General features: G+C 37.1%; 1 protein-coding gene across 1 annotated transcript in view; it reads right to left on the bottom strand.

Annotated features, from left to right (window-relative positions):
• ANO4 (anoctamin 4) overlaps positions 1 to 25274 on the bottom strand; it is a 190571-nt gene extending 165297 nt beyond the window's left edge. The window contains exons 1-4 of the mRNA XM_058568797.1: positions 25235 to 25274; positions 20537 to 20641; positions 8841 to 8977; positions 6095 to 6253 (exon numbers count right to left, since the gene is read on the bottom strand). Coding sequence (XP_058424780.1) covers positions 6095 to 6253; positions 8841 to 8977; positions 20537 to 20641; positions 25235 to 25274 — 441 coding nt within the window. The remainder of the gene's footprint in view (positions 1 to 6094; positions 6254 to 8840; positions 8978 to 20536; positions 20642 to 25234) is intronic.
• Between the last annotated feature and the right edge of the window lie 1708 nt (positions 25275 to 26982).

The raw sequence follows: 26982 nt of genomic DNA on the forward strand, positions 1-26982 counted from the left end.
GGCTGGGACGGGTCTTATGTACCATAACATAATCATAGAAGTAACATCCCACCACATTTGCCATATTCTATTGGTTAAAAGTCTCAGTTCCCACCTGCTCTCAAGGGGAGAGAATTATACAAAGGTGTGAAAACCAGGAGGCAGGCATCTCAGACTTTAGGGTCTTTACTTTACAACCACTAGGTAAGTAACAGACTGCAATCATCATGTTTGTGCCATCTTCTCAATTTTTGCCAAACTTGTACATCATCTATAATGTTTTACTTGTTTATATTTCCTTAAATTGACTCACTTTTTAAAATAATTATTTTAGAAACAACTTTTATATCACAGTTATAAATGGAAAATCAATATTACTTGTCATAAATGGAAGGTAAATAGGTAAGGTAAAATAAAAAACAAAGACTTAGCACTGTACTAGGTATATGTACTAACACATACACTATGTATATGGGCTCATTTAGTCCTTGCCGAGTTCGTGGTAAATAATATCCTTATTATGAAAAATGTGGAACTGAGATCCAGAAAAATTTGGTAAACTGCTCAAGATCACTCAGTTCGTAAATGGTTGTACCAAGATTCAAATACACAGCTGGCTACTGGCAGCCAAAGTGCACAAAACTACAGTCTAGACAGCACCCTACTTCTTTATGCACCCCAATTTTCCTGGTTCCTTTTTCTTTTCCTTTTCATAACTCAGCCTGTTTCCTAACTTCTTCAACCTTGAGATTCATCTTTAGATACCATGAATCAACACGATATAAGGGTAAAGAGCAAGTACAGTCAGGTTTTAATCCTGGTTTTATCCCCTACTGGCCTTGTCACCTAGGGCAAGTTACTGCCTTGCCTCAATTGTCTCATCTATAAAATGGGGATGATAATAGTAAGTACTTAATAAATGCAAGAGCGAAAATTTTATTAACTTTTGTCATCATCTCAAAGAAAAATGTCCACGATACCCAACCTTGAGTGCTGTGTACGTATTTACTGCCGTCAGATTTTTCAATCCTTCTGAGAGATGAGTGAAAACAGAAATAAACTGTTTTGACAGATTGCATTATTTTGTGCATTTTCATTTTTAAAGTTTACTATATTTTATCTCTTTTGGAGACAATGTCCTTGAGTAGGACTGAGAGGATGGGGTCTTGTGCCCAAAGTGAAGGGCTGGCCTTAGCTAGGAGCATGGTCAGGAGGTCCTTCACACCAGGGGAAAGGCTACAATTGTGGGCACAGATGCAGGCAGGTGGTCCATGCATTGGGAGGGATTGTTGGTCATTCTTTTCTCTTTGCTTCAAGGACACTGCTCCAGAAATTCTTCCTTCGTTCTTCCACATCAATTTTGCCTCCCGAATAAATGATTTCTATTAGCGTGAAAGCAACCAGTTATTTCTCCCATCTTAAATAGAAAGGACTCTTTCTTGACCCAATTTCTTACCCCAGTTATCACCCCATTTTCTCTTTTCCTTCATAGTGAACCTGCTTGAAAGCGCTATTTATATTTGCTGTCTCCAAATTTCCCCTCCCATTCTTCCGTCAACACACGTTAGTCATGCTTTCACTTCCACCTCTCCATGGAAACTTCTTTTGCTCAGCTCACCAAAACCCTCCACACTGCTAAATTCAAAGATTAACTTTTAGTCTTGATCTAACTATCACATCAGCGGCATTTGACACAGTCAGTGTCACCCTGCCTCCTGAAACTCTTTCCTCCAGGCACCACACGCTCTGGTTTCCTTCTAGCTCCTTTCTGCGGGCTCCTTTCCATCCTCAGCTCAATTCTTGGATGTCTTTTCTATTTGTAGTCATTCTATTTGTAGTCAACCAAATGTATATCTCCAGCCTAGAGATCTTTCCCTGTGTTCCAGACTCTTCTATCTTCCTCAACACATCCACCACTGGGACACCTGAAACTTAACATGTCTACAACTACAACGGGACCCACTCCTCTCTGCATCCCATAAATGACAACTCCTTTCTTCCAACTCCTTAAATGAACAGTGTATGACAAATGAAGAGCCCTGTGACTCTTCTCTCTCACACCACTCACTCAGTCTGTCTGCAATCCCCATGAGCTCTACTTTCTACTCCTCTCAACATCTCCTCTGCTGTGCACTTATCAAGCCACCATCATCTCTTTCCTGGATTCTTACAACAAATTTGCTAATTGATCTTCCCCTTCTTCTGCCCTTGCCACCTCTCCCCATCCCACAGTCCAAAGTCACCAGGCAACAAGAGTGACCTTGATAAAACAGAAACCAGATCTTGTCATGCCTCTGCTCAAAACTGTCCAATGATTTCCTATGTCACTCAAAGAAAAGCTCAAGTTCCCAATGACTGCTAAAGCCTGATGTCCTCTGGTTTCTATTGCCTCTCTAGTGTAATTTCTTACTACTCTCCACCTTGTTCAGTCAACTCCTGTCATACTGGCCTGCTCATTGTTCCATGAACACACCAAGCATGCTCCTGCCTCAGGGCCTTTGCACTTGCTCTTCTCACTTTCTCTGGAAGAGAGGCCCACTTTTGCCAATTTTTATAAAAATGAAAGCCCCTCCCAACACTTCCTGCTTTACTTTCTCCTCCTTAGCAACTATTGATATTTTATATATATATATATATTTACTTATTTATTTTGTGCTTAAGTTCCAATAGGGTAGAGATTTTTGTCTGTTTTATTCATCACTGAGCTCTTAGTGCTTAAAGCAGTGCCAGACATAGAGTGTGCAATAAAATATTTGTTGAATGAATTAACTATCATCAAGATGGTATGATTTCTCTGATTATAGTTATTTTGTAATGCCTGTAATGACATGGGTTTTCCCCCATGTTCTACATGATTCTAAAGAGGAAGAGAGCTCCATTAATACAACTGCTACACACACATTGCAAGTAATTCAAGTCATCCACTATTTGACTATTTATATGAAGGAAAAGATAAACTTCTTATTGATGATAATGATTTCAAAATAGGTACCAAAAAGTCAATGATGGACATAAAATTAAAAATGGAAAAATATCTAAAATAGAAAATGTGAATTAATATATACGTAAGTTTACCTTTAGGAAGAGGATCTCTTTAAACAGACAAACACTGAGAAGCAAATCACTTGAACTTAATGATATTTTATGTGGGAATTTTGCTGTGCTTTGCTTTCTCGGGACTAATATGAAAGATGAGTTACAGCATATTAAAGACACAGGGTGCCAAAGCAAGCACTTACCTGCTGACTAATCAGGAAGGGGCAAAGGTTTTAAGAAAGATTAAATTTGACTATGTCCTCACTTTTATCATTAATTAAAGATTCTCCTAGTGTGTTTCTTGACATTCAATGTTAAAAGAGACAAGGATTCTCTTACTGTCAAACTGTCCAACTACAGAGCCTGTCTTTACCCACTTGGAAGCATAAACCTCTAAGTCTGTGAGACGTTTGCCATAATTGATGGACATCATGACACATAGCTAATGAAGATACAAATAATTCATAAAATGTACTTAGTGTTAATCATTTCTGACATATATGGATTCACAGTAAGCTCCCTGGGTTTTCTTTTTTCTTTTCCACCTTGAACTAAGCTCTTTGTTTTATATATAAAAGGTTGAAGTAACTTCTAGAAACTGAAATAGCTATAAAATTGTTGTCTCTCTGCTGCAGCTGTTTATAAAACACTTGATTTAAATAAGAGTGCTTCTGATGGTTTCTAAATCTAATAACACAAAGTAGATACAGGTTTATTTATTGTTCAACCAAGGGACATTTTATTTTAATTCTTTGTGACAGGAAAAATTAATTTACCTATAATTTCCTGCTGCTTCCCAAGCAAAGAAGAACCTGCAAAGGCCCCTCTTCTTGCTGAGCTGGCTGAGGCTGTGAGGATGCAAAGCAGAGGTTGGAGGCTGAGTGAGAGCCAACTGTGCCATTTATGCAAGGGGTATGGGCAGCAGGGCAGGACTGGAGCCAGGCAGTGGGAAAGGCTGCTGAGGAAGAAGTTCCAGAAAGAGGAAAACCTAGTTGTTGGTTGTGAATAGAGGATTGTGGGAAAAAGGAGAGACAGGGAAGCTGCCACCCAGAGAAGAACTTTTTGGGGGAAGGAGAGGAAGAGATGCTTAGATAAGTTTTTATGAAGCTTTGCCATCTGGTGACATTGCCTTTTTTCCAATTGCTATTATTTTTTTTAGTATACATTAAAATATATTAGTATATATTATAGTATAATATATAGTATACGTTAAAATACTTAGCTAATAAAATTTTTAAAAATTATCTCCAAATAAAATTATCTTATATACAACCCAAATCACATGAGCAGCCCATCATCATCTCATGGTCAACACTGGATTACACAGGACAAATGTCCAACAAAGGCAGAGTAATCCTCCTCAGCTCCCTGCTCTAATCCTGGTAGATGAACCCTGTAGTACCGATGATGTTTTATGACACACATAGATTTGTCACCTCTTTAGTAATGTGTATTCAAAAGTATTAGGCTTTTTGAGTTTTAACTAATAGGTCATAAAATGACATTGAAAAGACCTATGCAGAAGAAACGCTAGGAATGGAGAAAATAGTTATGAAGCTCAAAATATAAATCTTTCATTAATTGAACAAAGCTACCTAGTTTTGATGGCAATCAAACTTTTGACAGAGTCAGAATGGATCAGAGGAAGAACTTTCATTATTTAGGATAATGCGGCAATTCAGATCTTTTATTTCTTTATACAAAAATTTTGAAACAGGAGAAAGAATAAAAGATTAAGGAATGATTTTTAAGGATAAAAATGTTTACGCACTATTAATGTTAAGAAAAGAGTATACAGTTGTCTCAATAAGAACTTAAAGAACAAGATTTATCAAGGATACGTTCAATGGGTACAGGAAAGATTTTTCTGGAACCCCACAAAAGTGGAAAAAATAACATTTAATTCTGTTTGTTGCTCTGGGGAAACCTCCAACTGACATGGTGTTTTGAGCAATCTGGTTTCACTTTCCTGAGGAGGAGAACATGTTCCCTTAAGGCCATACTTATCTCACCGTTTTTCTAATTCTCTTTTTTGGAGACATTCCAGAAAAATATCGCTTCTGTTTTATAAATGCTCAAGAGTTGAGGTCAGTCTAACAGATTCGGAAAAATCCCATTTATCTCAAGTGTCCCAAGATCAGCATGGAACCAGCACTGTACAAGAAAAATCTCGGTGTCTGATTTCAAAGATCTATCCCCTCAGGTTTGAGAAGTAGAATGAGAAGCAAACATTTTTAACTGCCAATATGTTCTTCTCATTGACTCTGAAAAGCTCGAGGAGCTTTGCACAATGTTCAGGGAAAATCTGAGAAGAGTTATATAATTCAGCCAACAGGGCCGGGTACACAACAACCCCATTGTGGATTTTTATCAGAGGCCTGGCTGGGCCTCTTGTGCCTTCCTTACTAAATTTTTCCTTAAAACTCCTCATGCAGAAAGGAAGGAAGGAAGCGGGGAGAGCAAAACACTAAAGATAACTCTTGAGTTTGGGAACCTGAAAAAAACAACCTGAAAGGCTCTTAAAAGTGGAATCATTTTGGGCTGGTCTGGTGGCGCAAGCGGTTAAGCGTGCACGCTCCACTGCGGCAGCCTGGGGTTCGCCGGTTTGGATCCCAGGCACGCACTCACGCACCGCTTGGCAAGCCATGTGTGGCGGCGTCCCATATAAAGTAGAGGAAGATGGGCGTGGATGTTAGCCCAGGGCCAGCCTTCCTCAGCAAAAAGAGGAGGACTGGCAGATGTTAGCACAGGGCTAACCTCCTCACACACACACACAAAAAAACTGGAATCGTTTTGTAAGTTCCAGCTGTTTTTGGCCAAATCACCCAGTCTCTTCCGGTGTGTGAGGGTTTCTTGAAATGTGAAAAGAACCTCCCGAGTGTGGTGATTGCATTTTATCCCAAGTTTTCTGTGCTGCAAAAGTCTAATTGCTGAAACATTCCCCAAACACTGCAGATTGGCAAACTCTGACCAAATGAAGCATTCAGTTAACATAATGACTAATTTTACATTTTAAATTGCCTCTTGATAGGAATAGATGTATATTTATATTTTTTTCTCATCCAAGCTATCTATTTACCTCTTTCTCCATTTGTAATCCTTCTGCTCTAATATTTCTTTCAAATACTTCTCTCTTTTCAGTCTGGGGGCTGGATTTTCTGTATACAAGAATGTAGTCAATTCGACACTTTCCATCTCTGAAGTAAAGTCCATTTGATTTGCTTTTTTCTGACGCTGTCTGCACACAAAGAGAAAGGGACAAGTTTAAGACACTCATAAAACAGCCCCAAGTGAGTAATGTTAAAGAACAATCAAAACTAATTTTTTCATTGAGTTTTATCAAAATTACATTTTTATTAATGAAAATGTAAAGAGGAGACAAAATACAAAAATTGGAAAAAGCGTTGAGTCAAATGCGCAAAACTTAGGACACCTAGAAATACTGAATGTTGGCAAGGATGTGGAACAACTGAGAATTCTCATATTCTACAGGTGGGAATGAAGATTGATATATTTACTCCAGAAAACACACTGGCATTATCTTGTAAAATTGAATATTTGCATAACATACAATCCTAGGGAAATTCTTGTTAAAGCAACTAGGAGACGTATATATGAATATTCATAGCAGCATTGTTCATAAGAGTAGAAAATAAAAATGGAAATCAATTCAAGTGTTCATGAATGGGCAAATAGATAAATTGTAGAACAGCTATACAGTGGAATATTATACAGCAGTGAAAGTGAACTATAGTTGCATCTAATAGTAAGCATAAATCTTAATACTGACAGAAAAAAAGCAAGTCACAGAAGACTTCATACTGCATGATACTATTTTTATAAAGCACAAAATAAAGGAAATCTAAAAAGAAGTTGTTAAGGCTACATATGTATGTGACAAAACTATTTTAGAACAAGACAACAAAAAACACAAAAATTCAGGAAGATGGTACCTCTGGTAGGGTAGAGGGATGGGAGTGCAAATAGCTTTGATGGTTTTAATGTTTCTCAAACTTTTCCAGAAAAATGAGAAATAAATGTTAAAAGAGATAAGAAAAATATTTTATTTTGTGATACTTGTGTATGTATATAAACACACAAAATATCTGGACAAAAGTTTTACAAAACAATACTTAATCCTTTCTACTTACAAACACGCTAATATTAATTTTCCATTACATTAAAAAACAATTGGAGTTAGTAACCTACAACTAGATTGCCACCATAATTTGAAAAATACCATTCTAGTTCACAAGTTGGATGGTGGTTCAAAGTGTTCATTTTATTATTATGCTTCATAACCTACATGTGAATTACAAGTATTATTTTGCAGTGATTACATATATAAAACTTAAAGAACAAAAACAGTAGGTGTAATTTTCATCCAGGCTCCATAGGCTTGTAATTATGTACAACACTGAAAGAGACCATCAAGAACGGGCTGGTTAGGCTGGAGCCAGGCTTCTCAGGCTGATAGATTTCAAAAACATGTCTGTAAACCTAGCAAGTGGAAACGAGGGAGCTACCTTTTCTCCAAGCCACAGTTTACATCAGTTTCCAAATAGTGGTGTGAAGGACACATGCCATACCTCCAAAGTCTTTGCTAGAATCCACATTCTTGCACAAGTGCCACGCACACATCATCCAAAAGGAAAATTTCAACCAGGAGGGATGGAAATGCTCATGTCCCATGTCTTGGTGTGGATGTTTTCAATTGATGACCAATCCTTACTGACTATTTTTTGGCTCTTGCCTTAAGAGGTACTTGGAAGTCTACCTGAATAAACACTTTCTTAACAATTATTTGCCAAGCAAGGGAACTATCTTGTAGATTCAGCAAATCAGCACCTGCCTGCAAAAACAGGGCTTCAGCCAAGGCATCAGCAAGAGGATTAGCAAAGCCCTAACCTCTCTGAGACTGTTTCCTCATCTGTAAGTTAAGAGGATGAGACCAGTTGCTTTTGAGGTCCTTTTCAAGATCCCTCCTTTATGTCACATCATGACATTCAAAGTATCTGTGTGAAGAGATGATGACAGAATGTTTTTTCTTTAAAAAAAAAAATACATGGATAGTAGCATAGGGTGTTTGTAAGGAGAGGTTTGGGAAGCTTGGTAGAAGTAAACAATTTTCCCTGTTCAAAGATCTAATCCTTTCAATGGTTAACTGGCTCTGGAATAATAAAAAATTAAGAATGTGCAATAAACAAATGACTCTGATCCTATGTTCCTATTACCTGTACCGAGTGCAGCTACAAAGGTGACATTAAACTCCCTTGAATGCAACTAGAGCAACAGTGAATGTCACTAACAAAAGACTTCTTTTTCCAGAATGACATATGAACAGATGGGTCTATTTACAATGGCAATGAGTTTCCAGATTATAGAGGCAAATGGAAACTCGAAGAGGCGTCAGACAACACAATCTACTGAGAGCTGGTCCATTTTGTTTCACTGTTCTACGTACTGGTGGATTTACACAAGGAAGTGCATCCATGTAAAGCTTACTTTTTACTAGTCAGTGACACTCACAATGTAAATTATCTTAAAATGACAGGTGGTTTTAAGAATCTTCCTTTGTATAAACAAAATGTCTTTAGGTATAACAAGGGAAGTGAACGACCCACTGAAAGTTTGTTTTGAGCAAAGGTAGATTTAGGATTCCTGAAATGTGCCAGATCCATGGGGGTATCAAAGGAATATACGACCTGCCCCTTGCTTTCCAGGAACCTACAGTTCAATGAGACTTTAAACAGTCCATTGGAATATGCTTCACGGGTTCCCATCTAGATCAAGAATTGCATTTTTAAGAAATCACACACTCTTACCTCTCCCCCTGCTTCCAATCTGCTAGCATCATCTGAAGTGCTGGTCAGGTTTCCAGGGTGAAGGAGAGAATCGTCATCTTTGCAAGGACTGTTGACAGTTTCTAATTCATCAAAAAGAATATTGACATCCTTGGCCACTAGAACCAAAGTAAATACATTACAAGTGGGGTTAAGGATCCGGGATCTTAGAAGCAATACTAAAAGAGGAGACATCTACCCTTTGGCTTCATATTTTTTCATTGTTTCAATAACACCTTGAGTGACAGGTATAGTATTTCCTAAGAAAAAACGATGTCAGATGCAAAATATGTTTGACCAAACAGTGTCTTCATTAGGCAAGATTAAGGTAAGATTAAGGCAAGTGCGAAGCAAAGTCAAGTACCTCCATAATATAAATATAATTTGTCTTCCATGATCACAAGAGGTGTTGTGTTCGTTTAGCTTTCCTTCACATAAGGTACTTTCATTTAAGACTTCTAAAAACTTATTCTCCACATTGGAGATAACCTATACTTTTTTATTTTTTATTTTTTCATTTCAGTGCCATATAACTTGCTAAGTGAACCCACAATCGTGCCACTTGCATGGTTCAGTAAGAACTGTCATTTTATTCCTCCTTTTTCCTTATTTACAGCCTAAGAGAGAAAACCCAAAGAAGTCAAAAAGTGACTCATTAATGACACTCAGGGCTCTTGCAAAAGACTGTTGATGCTAACATGTCCATACATAAAGTACTGTCTATCAGAGTTCCCCATACAGAACACCAGGTCCAAATGCACAGTGCCTTGCAGTACACCAGAAAGGAAAGTTCAGCACTAGTGGATGAGAAAACATAATGCCAGGTATGAGTCCTTTCTTGACCAACTCGAATTATGGACCAACATTGAAGCTTTGATGCTTTAAAAATGGCTAAAGATTTTCAACCTGTCAGAAGCCACTGCACAGAATAATTTGTAGGAGATTGGGTTCTATTTACCCAAGCATATAAAAGACTATTCATTGTTTCATTCTAAAAATTTTTAGAGGTGTACATACTATGTGTCAGGCATAGAGCTGTGTGATGGCTGTACCTTGGCGAATAAAAGTGACATTCTTCTGGCACTTGTAATAAGCAGATAAAACAATCAAAGAAATGTAGTGTGGTGAGTGCTATGAAGAATAGAACAGAGTTTGGCTATAGAGAAAACAGAGATGATGTACTTAAACGAGGTGACCAGGATCTAAAGCTGTATCCAAGTGTGTGATTTTAGGCAATTCATTTAACTTCTAAGTTTTTCATCTATATAATAAAATGGGCATGAGAATAAAACTAACATTTATTGCTTACTGTGATAGGCTGAATCATGGTCCCCAAAGCGGATCTAATCCCTGAAACTTGTGAATGTTACCTTATATGGCAAAAGGGACTTTGTAGATGTGATTAACTCAAGGATCTTAAAATGAGGAGATTATTTAGAGAGACTGGAAGATGCTATGCTGCTGGCTTTGAAGATGGAGGATAGGGCAGCGACTCAAGGAACGCCAGTGGCTTCTGGAAGATAGAAAAGGCAAGACGGCAGATTCTCCCCCAGAGCCCACAGAAGGAACACAGTCTTGCTGACACCTTGGTCACTTCTGACCTCCAGAACTGTAAGATAATAAATTTGTGTTGCTTTAAATCATTAAGTTTGTGGTAATTTGTTACAGCAGCAAAAGGAAACTAACACACTTACTACAGGTTTTTAGATTCTGCGGCCACAGAGAAAAAAACACCACGGTCTTTTCATACAACCAAGGTTTAGGAGAACTGTGCCAAGTACTCAAGGAGAGGAAGCAACACTTTTGAGGGAGTGCAATATGTCCAGTGTCATGGGACGCGTCAAGATCAAAGACAACTTCTCTGACCACACTACGTAAAGAAGCTCCTCCTCACCCAATTATTCTCTGTCTCTCATCACTGCTCATTTCCGTCACAGCACTTATCACAATCTGTAATTATATTCTTTATTCATTTATTTACTTGTGTACTAGATGTCTACCCTACTAGAATATAACCTCCATATGGGCAAGGACCTTATCTGTCTTAACTGGTGTACAGAGATCCTGGCACCAAGTAAGCCCTCAACACATATTTGTTTAATGACACAATGATGATCCCAAGGTGGTCACAGTCTAATTATGTCTGAGAGCCATATTCTATGCTTCTAGGACTTTTCATATACATTTCTTCTAACACAATTCTTAGTCACAAGCCAAGAGCTACAGTTTCAAGTGGATACTGATGCAATTTTCAAGTAGATAGTGATTAAATCTCAAGTAGATATTGATTAGATTTGAACAACAGGATAAAAATATTATTTTAACAAAGTCAGAAGACCTGCTTACTATTCAAACCCTACCACTTAGCTGTGTGAACTTCCACCCCCATTTCCTCACTGGTGAGTCACGTATAGAAAACTTCTCTCTCAGGGTGGCTGAAAGGATTAAATGAGATAATGTATAAGTTAGCAGGGTGGCTGACACATAGCAGAGCTGCAAGAAATGTTGGTTTGTTGATTTTAGACTCTGGGATCTTAAGTTAGCATTTTAGCTTTATCAATACGAGAAGGCAGAAGAGGCATTTATAAGTTAGAATGGTTATAAGGGATGAATTGGAATGAGATGCGAGATAAGTGGGAAGCTAAAAAGGACACAGATTCCCATCTAGGTGACTGGCTCACACCGGGGAGAAACTCTTAAATATCCATCCATGATAATTGCCCCTAAGGTTTGGCAAGGATAGAAAATTACCAGGTCATCTTCTGCCAGTATCCCTTTCTGGCACTGGCACAATCAGTTCAATAAAGCCTGCTACATCTGCGATTCTCAACTGGGACCAAATTGTCACTCTGGAAACATCTGGCATTGTCTGGAGATGTTTTTGATCATCATGACTGAGGGAGGGGGTGGTGCTAGTGGTATCTAGTAGGTAGAGGACAGGAATGCCACTAAACATCCTACAATACACAGAATAGCTCTTAAAACAAAGAGTTATCCATCTCAAAATGGTGCTGGGGTTGAGAAATTCTGTTCTATATTAAAGGCCCAATTATGTGATTCTAGAGGGATCAGCTAACTTGGGAAAAGGAGAGAAGACTTTCACTTTCCTTATTGCTGCCCATCAGAATTATTGTCTCGAAGTCATTATGGGGCTAATGCAACTTGAGTACTCAAGGGAAATTAGTATGTCATGGCAATCTGATTTTTAGAGAATAAGTGATATTGAGGTACCATTATCACTTGCCAACTTCTCAAGAGCTTCAGTAGAGATTAGAAACGCTGAACTGCCAGAAAGTGATCAGCTTCTGTAGAACACGTAGACACTCCACAGACAGAAGAAACACGTGCCCTTCATCAATATTTCACCATTGTTACTGGTATATCACCTTCAATTACAGGAAAGTTTTAGGAGCAAAGCACAATATCCTTTGATGCAAACTTATATCATTTTATTTAAGGAGAAAACAACCCCCAACTTCCAAAGTTAACCAATTTTTAAAAATCTATTCATTCAACAAACATTTGTCAAGTGCATACCATGCCCAGACACCGTGCTGGGCTAACAACTGGGGCTCAAGTACTGGACATGACAGGCATGGTCCCTGCCCTCACAGAGTTCACCGTCCAGCCAAGGTGGGAGTGGGGCTTCTCTATCCATGGGCATGGACACTGCAAACATACTCCTCATCCAAACAAGGTCACTTAATGGATTCCATCACCTCCGTTACACTTTTTTTTCTCAAATAGAAAAATGTTTGATAATTATCTGCCTGGTAGAATTCTGCTATTAAGCTCATTAAATAAGACAGAGAGCCAAATGTTCTGAGGAGTCAATTAAAAACGACAAGAGGGAGAGAGAATGCAAAAATTCCATGCAGCCCAAGTAATGGACTTGCATTACTTGCATAGCCCCCCTAAGGAAGGGCTGTGTGAACAGAACTGGGCAGCAAAGACGGGTCAGGGTAGGTGGATACCATGCATTTGGGAAAGCAAGGGACATACCCCAATGATTCTCTTTTGCAAAAAGCAGGCACTCAGCCTAAAAAGACTTGGTAACAAAACAGCAGGGACTCCCACATCACAACTGAATGAGGGTCAAGAACCTCAAATTGCCTGGGAGACCAAAAATCAGCTACAGAGTCTGAGTAAAGCAATAAACTCAGTACAGAAAAGAGATTTCCGAGGGCTGGCTTGCTGTACTATCCCTGGATAGGGGCAGAGCAGAGAAGTCAGAGGGCCAGGAGGCAGGCAGGGCCTGACATTCTTTACGTGATGAGAAGGCAAATTTACTGCGGTAGTGCTAAATCTACTTATCAAATATTTGTGATTATTTCAATTATTCCTTCAGTGAAAACCATTTGGGATGTTAGCTATTATTCATTCTCTAGGGAAAAGAGACCAGAAATATACTGCAAGGGGCTCAAAGAAAGAAAGAAAGAAACTAATTAATTATCTTCTGCCATTTGTTCATCGAACCACATTTACTTTAGGTGCTGGAGGTATAACATGACCAAAACAAGAGTGGGAAGCCTCGTCCTTCCAGACGAGAGGATGAAATCAAGGAACCAGTGCTATAAAGGCAATGAAAAAAACAAACACTAAATGTGTTTTAGAAATAGTCTAAAAGAGAAAAAATAAATACCAAACAATCAAATGGTTCAACTCACTGCTCTTTTCTTTAATTCTCTATTTTCCAAATGCAGCAGAATAACCCTATCTTGGTATTACAGTATAGGAATACTTTAATCTCAGTATTTTCTGATGCAGAGAAAATAAAATGAAATTATAGGTCACTGAAGAAGACGCAAGAGAGTTGTGCAGCACAATCCAAATATCTATATTTGTTCTCAGAGCACCAGTTCATTATACTATTTTTGTCCTGAGTTCCAAATTATTACATCTGATACTCAGAATTCTGAAAGTATTGCATATTGACCTCAAAGCCTCATTAGACAATGCAAAAAAGGACACCTTCAGGAAGAATTTAGGATGCAAAAAATAAATTTAAAAAAAAAGATTGTTTATATCTTAATTGGAACACTTACCTGGCTATTTTATAACAAGTTCATCTTTACGTCTAGGGTCCCTTTCAGGTGAAGGTCCAAGATGGCTCGAAAATTGACACAAGGGCTAGCAAATAGGAGGCGCTCAATGTCCATTTTAAAATAAACAAAAGCTAGTTGTAAGATCATATCAATAGTTATTTTTTCTTATTCTAATTATCCCAGTGAGACTTCTTGAAAGAATCTGTTTCTCAGAGATTAAATATGAAGGAAGTAGAAAGGGACAGTTTACTGAAAGGCAAAAACTATGTATTAAGGATTTTCAGGTCTGTTTTCTCCTTTCATCCTCAGAACACCTCATGAGACAGGTATTATGAGAAAGATGCCAGCTTCAGAGATCTAAGAATGGCCACACAGCTAGTAAGTGACAGAGATGAATTCTAACCCAGTTCTGACTCCCAAATCCATGCTATTTCTAGCCGGCTTCTTGATTCGTGGAAAGCACTCCACTGTTGTTAAATGAGGTTTGGCTTTCAAGAACAGGAAGTCATTTAACCACCAAACCATTGTCTTGTCACAGTTTTCACATTTATCTGAATAAAGCTAGACATTACATCTGTAGCCCAACAGGTCTCACACTTTTTAAAACTTAACAAATAGATCAAATTAAATGTTTTCAAAAATTCAGGGAAACACACAGACTCAGCACAGCTTTGCACACCCTAGGCTGCGATTTCAAAAACCAAACACTACTTAGCATTTCTATGACACTAGCAAGCCTAGAACTCTCTAGATGGTCATTACTCTTCAAATGAATCTGATAATGGCTCTAAGGCAGAGACTGCCTGGTTTACCAATAAGAAAAAAAAGAGGGCCTAATTTAGAAAACTCAACATAAATAGATAAAGTAATTGGAAAGAACATAAATCCTTCCTTAACCGGTTTTATTCGGTTCCAATAGGCCAGTAGTTTTCAAAGTGTGTTCCCTGGAACCCCTGGATCCTTTTGAGGGGCTTCAGGAGCCATGGAGGGACAGAGAGGAAACTGAGTGGGCAAAGCACTATCCCTTCTACCCCTCCTACCCCAAACAGCTCAGTCATCTGTTTTATATACTGAGATTATATGTAAAAAATATATTTGGGGAGAAAACAATAGATTCTACTGCTTTAAGTTTGGAAACCTCTGCTAGTGTGTTATGGCAACAATTAAATGGTTAGGTTAACATCTTCCCAAATTAAAACTGGCGTAAGAAAGCTGGGGTTCTAACTGTTACAGGTCTGAGAGTAAGCACTCTTTTTCTGCTGTGGAACGTTTACTTGAAATACTTAGAGATTCAAAATACGTCTTTCCAAAAAAAAAAAAAAAAAAAATCATGAGATTTTTAAAAATGTGTGGTCGTTAAAAAAAATCATTTCATTGGCATTTCCTGGCTCAGTCATGATGCAGTTTATAAAACAGAGCACAGACAATGGCACGGGACGCCCACAGTACACTCTGCGATGGGGCCGAGATCATTAACTGGTTCCTGGGACAGCATGTTTCTGATGAAGAGCTTCTGCTACTCCTTCATTCTCAAGACAAGACAGACACCTGGGTTACTTCCATAACAAGGCAGATAATGATGGCACCTCTTACAACCCCGGGAATGATATTTAGAGAAGAACTGTGTACTTAATTCAAGCTTTGCTCAACAGCCCTGGTTACCTTTTCACAACTTGAAATGAGATCAGTGATGTTCTGCATTGAGGATCCTCAAAGTCTACTGACCATAATTTCTTCTTCTTGGGAAAGAGCATGAGCTTTGGATTTAGACAAGTCCGGGTTCAAATGCTAGTCCTCCCACCTACTAGCATTTAGATTGGGTTATTTAACTTATTCAAACTTTAATTTCCTTATCTTTTTAGTGGGGATAATACCATTTACCATATAGGATTGTTGAGAGGAATGAAGACAAGGTGGTAGTCAACACTTATATGGCACTTACCTTGCACCAGGCACTACACTAACGGCTTTACATAGATTTACTATAACTATTCCCTTTACAGATGTGGAAATTAAGGCAAAGAGAGTTTAAAACTATATACAATAATATAGGTAAAATGTCACCCACAGAGTTGCCAGACAAGATTACGTGTTCAATATATGTCAGCCCCTCCCTCTCCCCATCTTACCCTTTGAAGCAGCATGACCGTATGGATTAAAAATAAAATTGGAAATCAGGGCTCAAGAAATTGGATTCAAAATGACTCACTGGACGTCACTGAGAAATGACTCAGTCTCCTCAGCTACAGAAGCACAGGGCACCACCAATGTGGGAACAGCTACAGGATTATGTAAGCACAGGTGCAAACACAAAGGGTCAGACTATAAAATAACAATGATCCGATAATCCTTCCAACCTCTGAGTTCTCATTTCAAACGCTTTTTGCTCTTTGCAATCTTTCCTTCATAAAAACCTAGAAGACTACAACACAATAATGTCTGCCAGAGTATGAACGCCACTCAAGAGTCCCCCCAATCTCTGTCTGTATATACTGGGAATCAAGAAAAGAAGAAGTAAGGACAAGAAGGAGGGACAAGTGACAAAAGGCAGGGAAAGGAATGATCTCTAAAAAGGGCTCGGCATTGGTAATAATTTAAAGCGAGTATTAAAAGGGTCGGTTTACCCTTTGAATTATATATTTCTCAATGGTTTGCTCATATAATGCATGCTTATACACATATACACATGCCTGCTTCATGGACTGCAGAGCGTTAAGATGTGATTCTCAATCTAATTTCGGAATGAAATCTTTTTAAACGTCTACTTCTCAAAAACATCTGGATTTTAAAACTGGTAACTAACAAGCAGGATTTGTTTTTTGTCTAAATTGATATTATCATACATAATAAAGTAGGCACTCAAATCTTTAGATTATGTATAGAGGGTTTGAATCTTACTAGACAAACTCAAGTGTAAGAATTGCCCCATGACTTTGTCAACATTACATCAAGTTAAATCTGTCTCGGAGTCCCCATCCCACTGGCTTGGTGGACAATTTAATTTCAGTCATTGCTGACATTCCCACTCCTCTACGTCACGTATCCAGGACTACACAAAGGTTCTAGAGGTTTTGTAAACAGCAGAACATTTAAAGAGATCACTCAGGTCTCCAAGATGCAGTGGCTACTGCTGAGCTGCCCCCCTCTCAAGTCTACAGTGGAATTCATTCATTCATTCATTCATTCACAAAACTTATTTAGCAGCTACTATACTCCGTACTCTGTGCTCAAGGTAATGAGGATACAACAAAGAAACAGGAAAATAAGACTGCCATCTTCCTAGAGCCTCCAAAATTCCCTGAATGCTGGAGGATCTGTTCCTTTCTCAAGCTGGGGAATCTCAGCCACAGCTGGCAGTTCAGGTGGCTCAGGTGCAGTCCCCCAGGCACACCACACAGCCATTCCCTCCCCTTCCTCCCACCCACAAGAAGCCATGCTACCACTGCAGTTTGCTCTAAAAGAGCTGGTCTTAGGAAATTCCCCCTGTCTCTCTTTTTTCTTCTCCTATCCAAGCATCAGCCACTCAGAAGCTCAGGCTATCAGAAAACAAAAGCCAGAACTTTAGCCAACACAAAATTCTGCTGAAACAAAGGAGTTCAAGGGACCTGGCTGCCATCTTGGGATGGGGAGTGAAGGTTGAGAATAGAGAGGGAGGGAAAAAACACATCAAGGAAATACACACACACAAATATCCCCTTACATTATACTGCCATATATAAATGCTCTTCTCCTAGAAAGCAATCAAATTGTTTTCATGTTAACAACAAAACAAAATGTGATCTGTGAATTTTTAATTTTTCCTGAACTGAACTATGTAAACTTTCAACACTGCTTTATTTATTTATTTTTCTGTGAGGAAGATCAGCCCTGAGCTAACATCGGCCAATCCTCCTCTGTTCACTGATGAAGACTGGCCTTGGGCTAACATCTGTGCCCATCTTCCTCCACTTTATACGGGACGCAGCCACAGCATGGCTTGACAAGCAGTGCACCGGTGCGCGCCCGGGATCCAACCCCGGGCCGCCGCAGCAGAGCACGCGCACTTAACCGCTTGTGCCACCGGGCCGGCCCCTCACCACTGCTTGAAAATATTATGCCTAGTACAGTGCCTGGCAAATGACAGGTGAGATAGATAGATGGATGAATGGATAAAATAACTCTCTTCTTCCTTATAAGCTGTCCATCTGATATGGGGGAAGTTGAGAAACAACTTAAGGAATGTCCAGCCACTCTGAGGCATCTTCTTTTGAATAGATGACGCTATTCTTAGGGAATAATATTATAGGGGGAAAAAAATGTAAATGTACTTTACAATGCAGAAGCATGGGGAGGAATTCTTGTCTCAAGATGTAACAACATAAGAATAAAATTTTTAAAATCCAAAGTAGTTCATTTTTCCTAATCATTTTTATTTAATCTTCTATTTAGCAGAACAAGGGCCGACATAACAATTAAATATTGACTCTATCAGATAGTAAACATCTAGCCTTGTGGGTGTATACTCAGTTTTTTCACCTTTAAAATGGAGAAAATAGTATCTAATATTACTTAGGGGTGTTTTAAAAATGAAAAGAGATAGCACGGAAAAGCACTTACCATGATGGCCAGCCTACTTCAGACACTCAAGAAGTGTTTGAAATACACACACACACATACACACACCCTCTCTTCTAGCTTGATCTTGAAGGTCATACATATATGTTCACAAAATTCTAAGAAAACAGTGAAATCTTTCCATCATCCTGCTAATCTCAACAAAAATGTTTGTAGGAGAGGAGTTTTACTGACACACAAATTCTGTATTTTTTTACATTTTTATATGCTGGTTTCTCAAAGCTTTTTATAAACAATAATCTAAGGAACAGTCCCTTGAAGATCCAAACTATGTATTTTTATACTTAGAAATTTCAATAAACTGGTTAAACATTTGAATCATATTTGGAATCTATGTAGAAATTGAAGGTAGATGAATGGCCCAAATGTGTCCTACCAAGAAAGACCCAGGCTATGTGGGCACATCCCGAACCTACTTAACATAATACTTATTTTTTAAAAAGAAAATAAATATATTAGTTCCAAAGTATTAGAAAATTCTTAAACCTATAAAAAAGTTGATTGCATTTTAAAGTGAAGCAATATTTCCTTTTCTTTATTTTTAAATTTAAATATTAAGTACTCATACTATACTAGTCTCATAAACGTTTAGTTCATTTTGGTATAAGTTTGTTCAGCCCTAAAAAATTTTAAGTTCATCTCCTGTACTTACACAGAAGCCAACTTTCATCACTTACTAAAAATTTTTTAAAAATCCTTTCAGCATTGTATAATCTACCATCTTTCAAATCAAATAAAGTAACCACATAATTTTATAACTTTTCATGCACAGTTATTTTCTCTCTAAAGTCTATTAATTTGATTTTTATTCTCCTGGGGAAATTTTTTCTCCTTTATTCATTAACCTAATATGAAGGGATTGCTGATCCAGAACAAATAGCTGGTCCTCTTATATTCTTTATTAAAAATATTTCTCTCAGAACAAGCCTCATCTTCCTCAGTTTTAGGATCCTTCTCCTCACTGTGTTTAAACCCCATACCGAGCACATTCGTGAAGGAATTAAATGAAGGGTAGGAGACCCTCCATTCTAGTCTGGTCTCCATTATTATCATATTATCTTGGTACTTGACTTTTCCCACGCTAAGTTGTCGTACCTATAAAGTGGAGATACTAATTATCTCATAAGGTCAAAGGGGAGTAGAATGACAACAGGGGGTAACAACTATAAAAATGTTTAAAATTGTTCATTAAAAATCAGTATAGAAATGCAATGTCACAAAACTAAAAGTAGCAAAGAATTGCAGTGGTTCTTTATGCAATGCTCTTCAGATCTAAACCCTTCGAATGCAACATTATATAATACTATCTGATATTAAAAGAGGAGTATCATTATCTAGAATTAGAGCTCTGATAACAAAATACGAATGTTAATGACTTAGTATGTGATATATGGTGTCACCCAGCCTCAATGTTAAATCTGTAACTTGAGTTAATGTATTGATTATGATAATATTCTTAGTGAAAACTATAAAACACAAAGTAGTTTAAAAAGAGTAAACCTTGATTAATCAAAACGCTTAGAAGAGAGGGGTTCACTTCTGAGTCACAGGCCATCATCAATGACTCCAGACACCCGTTTTGGAGAAAAAATTCCAGATTTCAGCTTACGGCATCAACATTCACTTACTACTTACATTTGAGTAAAGGAATAGTATTCTGGGTTTTTTTTTAACAATTTTTTTTATTATGATGAATTAAGGAATCTAAAAAATGACAATACCTAATGATTTACTAAATATTATAGGATACTAAATATACAGAATTTATAATTCCACTACAGCTTTTCCACCAGGCTTCTTCAAAGACCCCAATATTATGTGGTTCAGTTTCATAAATTAAACCCACATCTCACTACCCATCTCTTCTGGTCTCAAAATTATTTTACACAGTATCACTTTTAAGACGTCATTTTACTTTGTAAAAGCTTGGCATCTAAGGTTTCTAATTTTATTAACCCTCCCAAGTATTATAATAGTTTCTCCTTTTCATGGTGAATTTAAAATTTGAGTGGAACTTACTTTCTTGTATTGCATTAAGAATCTCTGAAAAGTCCACATCACTCTTTGGGCCGTCAGGTAGTATTTGCATATCCAGCTGGTAGCCTTGCAAATCCACACCTCCTTCTAGAGAAATGAAAGATATTCATGGAGTTTGCACCGGTTATCAGAGAGCCCAGCATTAGGGTCCCAAAGAGAAGCAATGTCAAAATCTAAAATGAACAGCCAGCTGGTTTGCCAATGATCCTCCCTCTTGGACAAATGACTTTAAAAAAATGAGGAACATTACCAGCCATTTGCTCCTTATGGGACCAAAAAGGTTTAATTGTATTTCCAATGCAAAAATAAGGCAATCACTTTCTTAAAATACCACATATTTCATAATATTTACTGATGATTTCCTAGTGAAGAATATAACATGTTAACCTCCACTCAAGGAGGTTTCAAGCTGAAAATTATTTTCAGCTTCTACATGGCTAAAAAGTGACATTCAACACAAACACTTTATGATATCATCTTCTTTAAAATTATATTAATTCATTCTTAGGGAAGGATTTAATATTCTTGATATCACAGAAAAAAAGGTATCAATATTTTTCCCTCACATTTGGACTTCTCTGCTACATCATTTATTTTTCAATTATACTAGAATACTTTTATTTATTCCATGAAATAATTAAGCCTTTTGTATAAGGTTTGTCTGATGTATTTTTGGTGTGTTCTAAAGGAAAGGCTTTTAACGCTGCTCCACACACCTACAGGACATTTAAGGAAGTCAAAGAAACCAAGATATTAAAAAGTAGCTTTATCATTAACAATAATAAATCTCCAAATGCTTCTTAAAATAATTGGTAAGAATTTCTCCAATTTGAGGAGTCTGGAAGGGCTAAAAGCCAGTGCTAAAATAAACAGATAGCCTGATGAATAGAATGGTGCATGCCCTAGCTTCCAATATTTCTGTAGAAATAATTCTTTCATAAGCCCAGGAATTATTCTTAGCCTCAAATAAGATTTTAATTATATCCCTAACTCAAGAAGATTAAGACACAGTTACTGTCTTACAGGAACACTCATTCTAGGAGAGAAAGGGACACAAGTAACTTAATATAATAGAAGGCGAGCTTTGGGAAGCCAGGAACTTCCATCCGCATGCTCTAATCCAGCACTTAGAACAGTGCCTACACAGATAGGCCCTCAACAAATGTATATTGAATAAATGAATGAGGCTATGTGGTAACTATGAAACAAAGGCAGTAGAGCTACAAGTAAAGCTATAAACTCAGACTCTGGAGTCAGACAAAGCAGCATTCAAATTCTTATTAGGTAACATCAAATCTCTTTAAATCTTAGTTTCCTCATCTATAAAATAGGGGTGATAATAACAGTCTTACCGAGTAGCCATGAGGACTAAATGAGATAATGCATGAAAAGCTCTTAGCTGTCACACAGCACTCAGTAAACGGAAGCCATTACTATTATCACCCATAATAATTTATTAAAGCAACACTGGCATTTATATATCTGCCAGGCTCCATGCTATGTACTTTATTATCTCATTTAGTCTCTAACCTTGAAAAGGAGGTGCAGTGAGAAGGAGCAATTTGCTCAAAGTCACACAGCTACTAAGTTGGAAAGCTATAATACCAAGCCATGCTGTTAATTAGTCTTTAACACCACTCACATCCAAGCAGTCACAAATACAGGCTGCTGGAAATAAGAGAATTGGATTTACCAATAGTCCCATGTTCTAGTGACTTCAGACCAATAGAAAAGCCATTATATAACCTAAAAAGCAAATAACTTCCTAAATAGACTAATAAATAAAAGCCCAATTTATTTACTTTTTGTTTTTCATAGTCAGGAGCTTATAAATTCATGCAGGAGTATTTATGACTACTAAATAACCACAATTTTAAATAACTAAAATTCCACAAATTTTTAATAATGTTTTTGTTAGAGGACATATAGTATAGGAGTATAAGAAGTCATAAAAGCCGCAAGATAAAGGAGGCATTCAGGTCATTAAAGTCTGTCTAAAAGAATATTTAATGACATGGGAAATGCTTAAGATATAATGAAAAAGTTAAAAAATGGAATACAAGGATACAGATAAAAATATAGATATGTCTCAAGTATACAAAAAACACACCCTTTTATACAACTAGAAAAAAAGTCAGAAAGAAAATACTCCAAATGGGTATAGAAGTTATCTCTCAGCTGTGAAATTAGGGGTGTATTTTGTTTTATTCTTTATCTTTTCTGTTTTTCACAATAAGCATAAAATATTTAATTTTAAAGTCATTTAAAAATTCAGATTGTGGCAGTGGAGGATATTAAGCATTCAGAGTTCAAGATTCAAAATTTAAACAGTACAGATGTTAAGCCATTAAGGAATTAATTTAAGATTTTCTAAGTTAATGTAATTCTTAAGATGTATAAGTCAAATAGCTCCAAATTGCAGGATGTAACATTTTCGTCACAGTAAACAATAAGACCTCGTTTGGAATCCCTAAAATATAAGGTATTTTTCTTCCTCTGCTCTAGAAGAAACATAAAATACACTTTCATAAAGTATAATATAATGGTCTGGAACTTCTGGCAGTAAGTCATTCACTGAAGTCTCACATGACAAAGGAGGGATGCTGTAAAACAGAGACTTTTGTAAACTTTCCTAAATGGAGAGTGATCACTGTGCAAGGACATTTCCAAATGAATCCTTCAAGGTGACAGTCTTCATCTTTAAAACATACTGCCCAAGTGAGAGAGACTAAATAACCTCAATACACAAAAAATTGTATATCTACTTTGAACTTTTGATGTTTAATTATTTATTCTTAGTCCTATAGTTTTGATGTGATTTCTAAAAAATTGAGAATTGGAGTTCTTCCTATAGTCAAGGATGTCTCTAACTGAGTCAAAACACAAAGCTCTGAAAAATTAGGCAAGATGGTGAAGATGTCAGGGTTTCAAACTGAAGAGTCTTTAAAATAAAATATAACCCCACTGGGCCTCAGTCATTGACATGCAACTAAGTGCAATCCCAAGGAAACTAAACAAATAAGTTACATTAAAGAGGGAAGCTAAAAAGATTCCTAAAGACATGGAGAACATACTGAACAATTTAAAAAATCAAAAATAGCTACAAATTTCATGTGATCTCCAAATTTACCTTTAGTTTTTCTCACACTTGATTGATAGGAGTGATTATATTCAAATCTTAATCGTGATTCTGTAGTATGAGTCAAGTTGAAAGTAGTTTCAATACAAGTAATCTTGATAACAGCACTTACATTTAGGAAAAGGTCTTCAGCTGAGCAAACAATATTTTAAAAATTCATTTCAGGTTTGTATCTAGCTTACAGGGATTTTAGCTCAATACTTACATACCAAAGGAATCAAAAAGAACAAGTTCCAAATATGAGTTTCTTGATTAGCAAATATGTCAATGCCTCTCTCATTCCATCTGTCTGTAGAAATCCCTTTCTACTTTTAAGGCCCATCCTAAATGCTCTGCTTCAGGAAGCATTTCTTGATCCTAACAAGTAAATACTATTTTCCACCCATTGAACCCATATAGCTATCTACATTTTCCATCAAAAATAAGGTAGGTAAAGTACCTACCAGCACAGTATGGAGGAGACACTGACAAAATGTGAGTTCCTATTCCTCCGCATCTGGGTTTCATCCTCATCTCTAGCACCCTCAACTAGGCTGTAACATGATGCAGGCCTGGGACCAAACTGCATCCACATTTTTATCTCCTACAGAACTTAGAACGAGGCCTTAAACATATTAGTTGCTCAGTTAATGCTCTTTTACTGCAATTTCATATTACTAGTAACAATAATCCATTATAGACTAAGACAATGTCCCAGTTTTCCTTCCTAGTCCACAATTTTAAGGCATCTTGATAGGCTAGCTAAAGATGACTATGAAAGACATATTCTAGATCACACATTTGCCTTTTTTGTAAAATCTTTTTAAATTTTGTCAAATAACAAAGAAAATCGAAAAGCACTAAAGGGCTTATAATGAAAATCAGTAGTTGCCAACCCTACCCCTTTCTCAACCCCGGTTCTATTCCCCCAGTTCAACCACTTTTAAGCATTTATGTTTTTATTTCTTTTGGACACCTCTATTCCATCATTTCTTGATCAATTTTATATATCACTTATTGTTTTATGCTATGACACAAGACTACATAACATATTACTGTCACTCTCCCTTGTCCTTCACCTACCCATCAAATCACTATTCTTAGTTATTCTATTATACTGTCTTAGTTTAGTACCTTTAAACAAATTACTTAAAATTCAATTTATTATTCAATCAAATATATACAAATCTTATATTTGCAAATTAACACAAAGTGGTATAAAAAGCAGATTTTGCACTACACTGACCTGGATTTGAATGCCATTTTTATGTGACCTCGAGCCATTGAATAATGAGCCTCATTTTTTCCATTTATAAAATGGAAAGGATGAAATTTTGGGAGGCTTGTAAATAATTTGGTCATAGTGTTAGTTCACCATGATCCACTAAAATTTTTATGTAACATATTCCTTCTCTGCAAAATGAGGGCCAATTCCAAGTTTAGGGCCTAGACTAAATAAAAACAATTCAGTAAAAAAAAAAAAAAATCCTGTAATTTGGACTTGTAATAGTTATTCCATATCGAAACAGAAATAAAGGAAAATGTGACAAAACAAATCTTACCTTCCTCTTGAAACACAAAAGACGGAGGACTCTGTAACATAGGTTTAAGGGGACAAATGGTATTTTTCGTGATTTCTTCCTAATAAATGATGCTAGATCTGCGCTTTTGTCTATATTCTATTTACATTTTGCAAACAAAAAATTGGTAGTTCCTGTCCTGAGAGGTATGTTTAATACACATCCTTAAATGCAGCATTTTTTTTTTTTACATAATAGGAAGCAGTGATATTTCAACACAATAAAATAAATCCTCACATGTAACATTTTTGGACTTAATAGGATGCAAAGACACAATTTTTGGAATTGGGAGTTTGTTTTCAGTTCCTCATAAGTGAATTCAGTGTTTCTATGAGATGGAGAATGGTGTTAAGAAGGGAGGGAGGTACATTCTATCTTCTTTACAGACTTTCCCTGCATCAGCCAGTGTCCAAGATAAATCTTTCAAGAAGGAAAAATGGAAATGAATTTAGTTCTTCTGGAGCATCTGAAATCAGAAACCCTAGATTTACCTGTGGGATATTCTACTGGTTCTGGAAAAACTTTCCAACTCTGTTTCTTAACTTCATTTATAATACTTACAATAGAGGATGCTTCATAAGTGCTTTGCAAAAAGACACGAATCACACTCTTTTATATCAGTGTTGCATAACTCTAAATCTAGTGATATTGCAAGGTCATTCTTTTACAGAAGAAAGCTCGGCTTTGTATCAGCAGGAATAAACAGACTGATTCACTCACACTAGTCACTACAAAAGCTAAAGATATTCCTTCAAATTATTTACACTGAGTAGTTCTAAGGACTGAATTCTGGACTGGGTCCTGACTGGAGAATCACATTTGACTATATTGGGCAGATGTTTCTCAGGTCTAAAATGAAAATAAGAATCCCACTGCTTCAGCCAGTAATGGCTGACCTTCAACAAAATTGCTTCCACGTTTCCCAAGATTGGCAAGATAGTGATCTCCTAAGTTATAATGAATCTCCGCACTAAGAGTTCCAGAGAGGGCCTGGAAATCAGAGCTGCAAAGCTCCAAAAGGCTGGAAGAATTTGTGAGTCCTATAGGCAGGGCTCTGTGGGGTCTCCCAAGCTCCTAGACACTGAAGTCTGTTGCTGTGAGGACAGGGAATCTTACAGAGGAGGGGAAGAGAGAAACTCAGGATTAGGAGGGGTCACAGAGTAGAAACCACGAGACTTTCAGCATCACTATAATGTGGTTTACTCTCTTAACTTGCGTGATAAATCTACAGAAGGGCTTGAAATGAATGTATGAAGCAGTATGACATTGCAAGACAACAAGCCTCATGAGAGCTTGTGCATCAGCCTCTCACCCCTAACTCAGGGAATTAAGCATAGTGGAAGTTCACCATTACCTGACTATCTACCACACTTAAGGGCTTAGGTTAGGGTTAGAGCTTAGTTATAGTTACATGTTGTTGAGCTAAATAGTTATTTAAATCTCTCCAAGCTTCTCACATATAAAATTATTTGAAATAGCCTCAGGCAGAAGATGCAGTTTCAAATTCCATAAAACACAACACTCTTTCCAGAAATTTATCACTTGGGTTTTTTGTGTGGTTGCCTTTTCCACGGCTTTTCTTCATTCACTTTGTGTTTTCAAACGGCTGTGAAAGGAGTCTTCAGAATAGTCTCTCTAACTGTATCATGTAGGTCAAAATATGTGCATATGTCCCTCAACAAAGGGAAAAAATGCAAATATCTAAGGAAAGAATTTGGTATGTATTTTTA

Source organism: Diceros bicornis, chromosome 25 (genome assembly GCF_020826845.1).
Source record: "Diceros bicornis minor isolate mBicDic1 chromosome 25, mDicBic1.mat.cur, whole genome shotgun sequence".
NCBI lineage: Eukaryota > Metazoa > Chordata > Mammalia > Perissodactyla > Rhinocerotidae > Diceros > Diceros bicornis.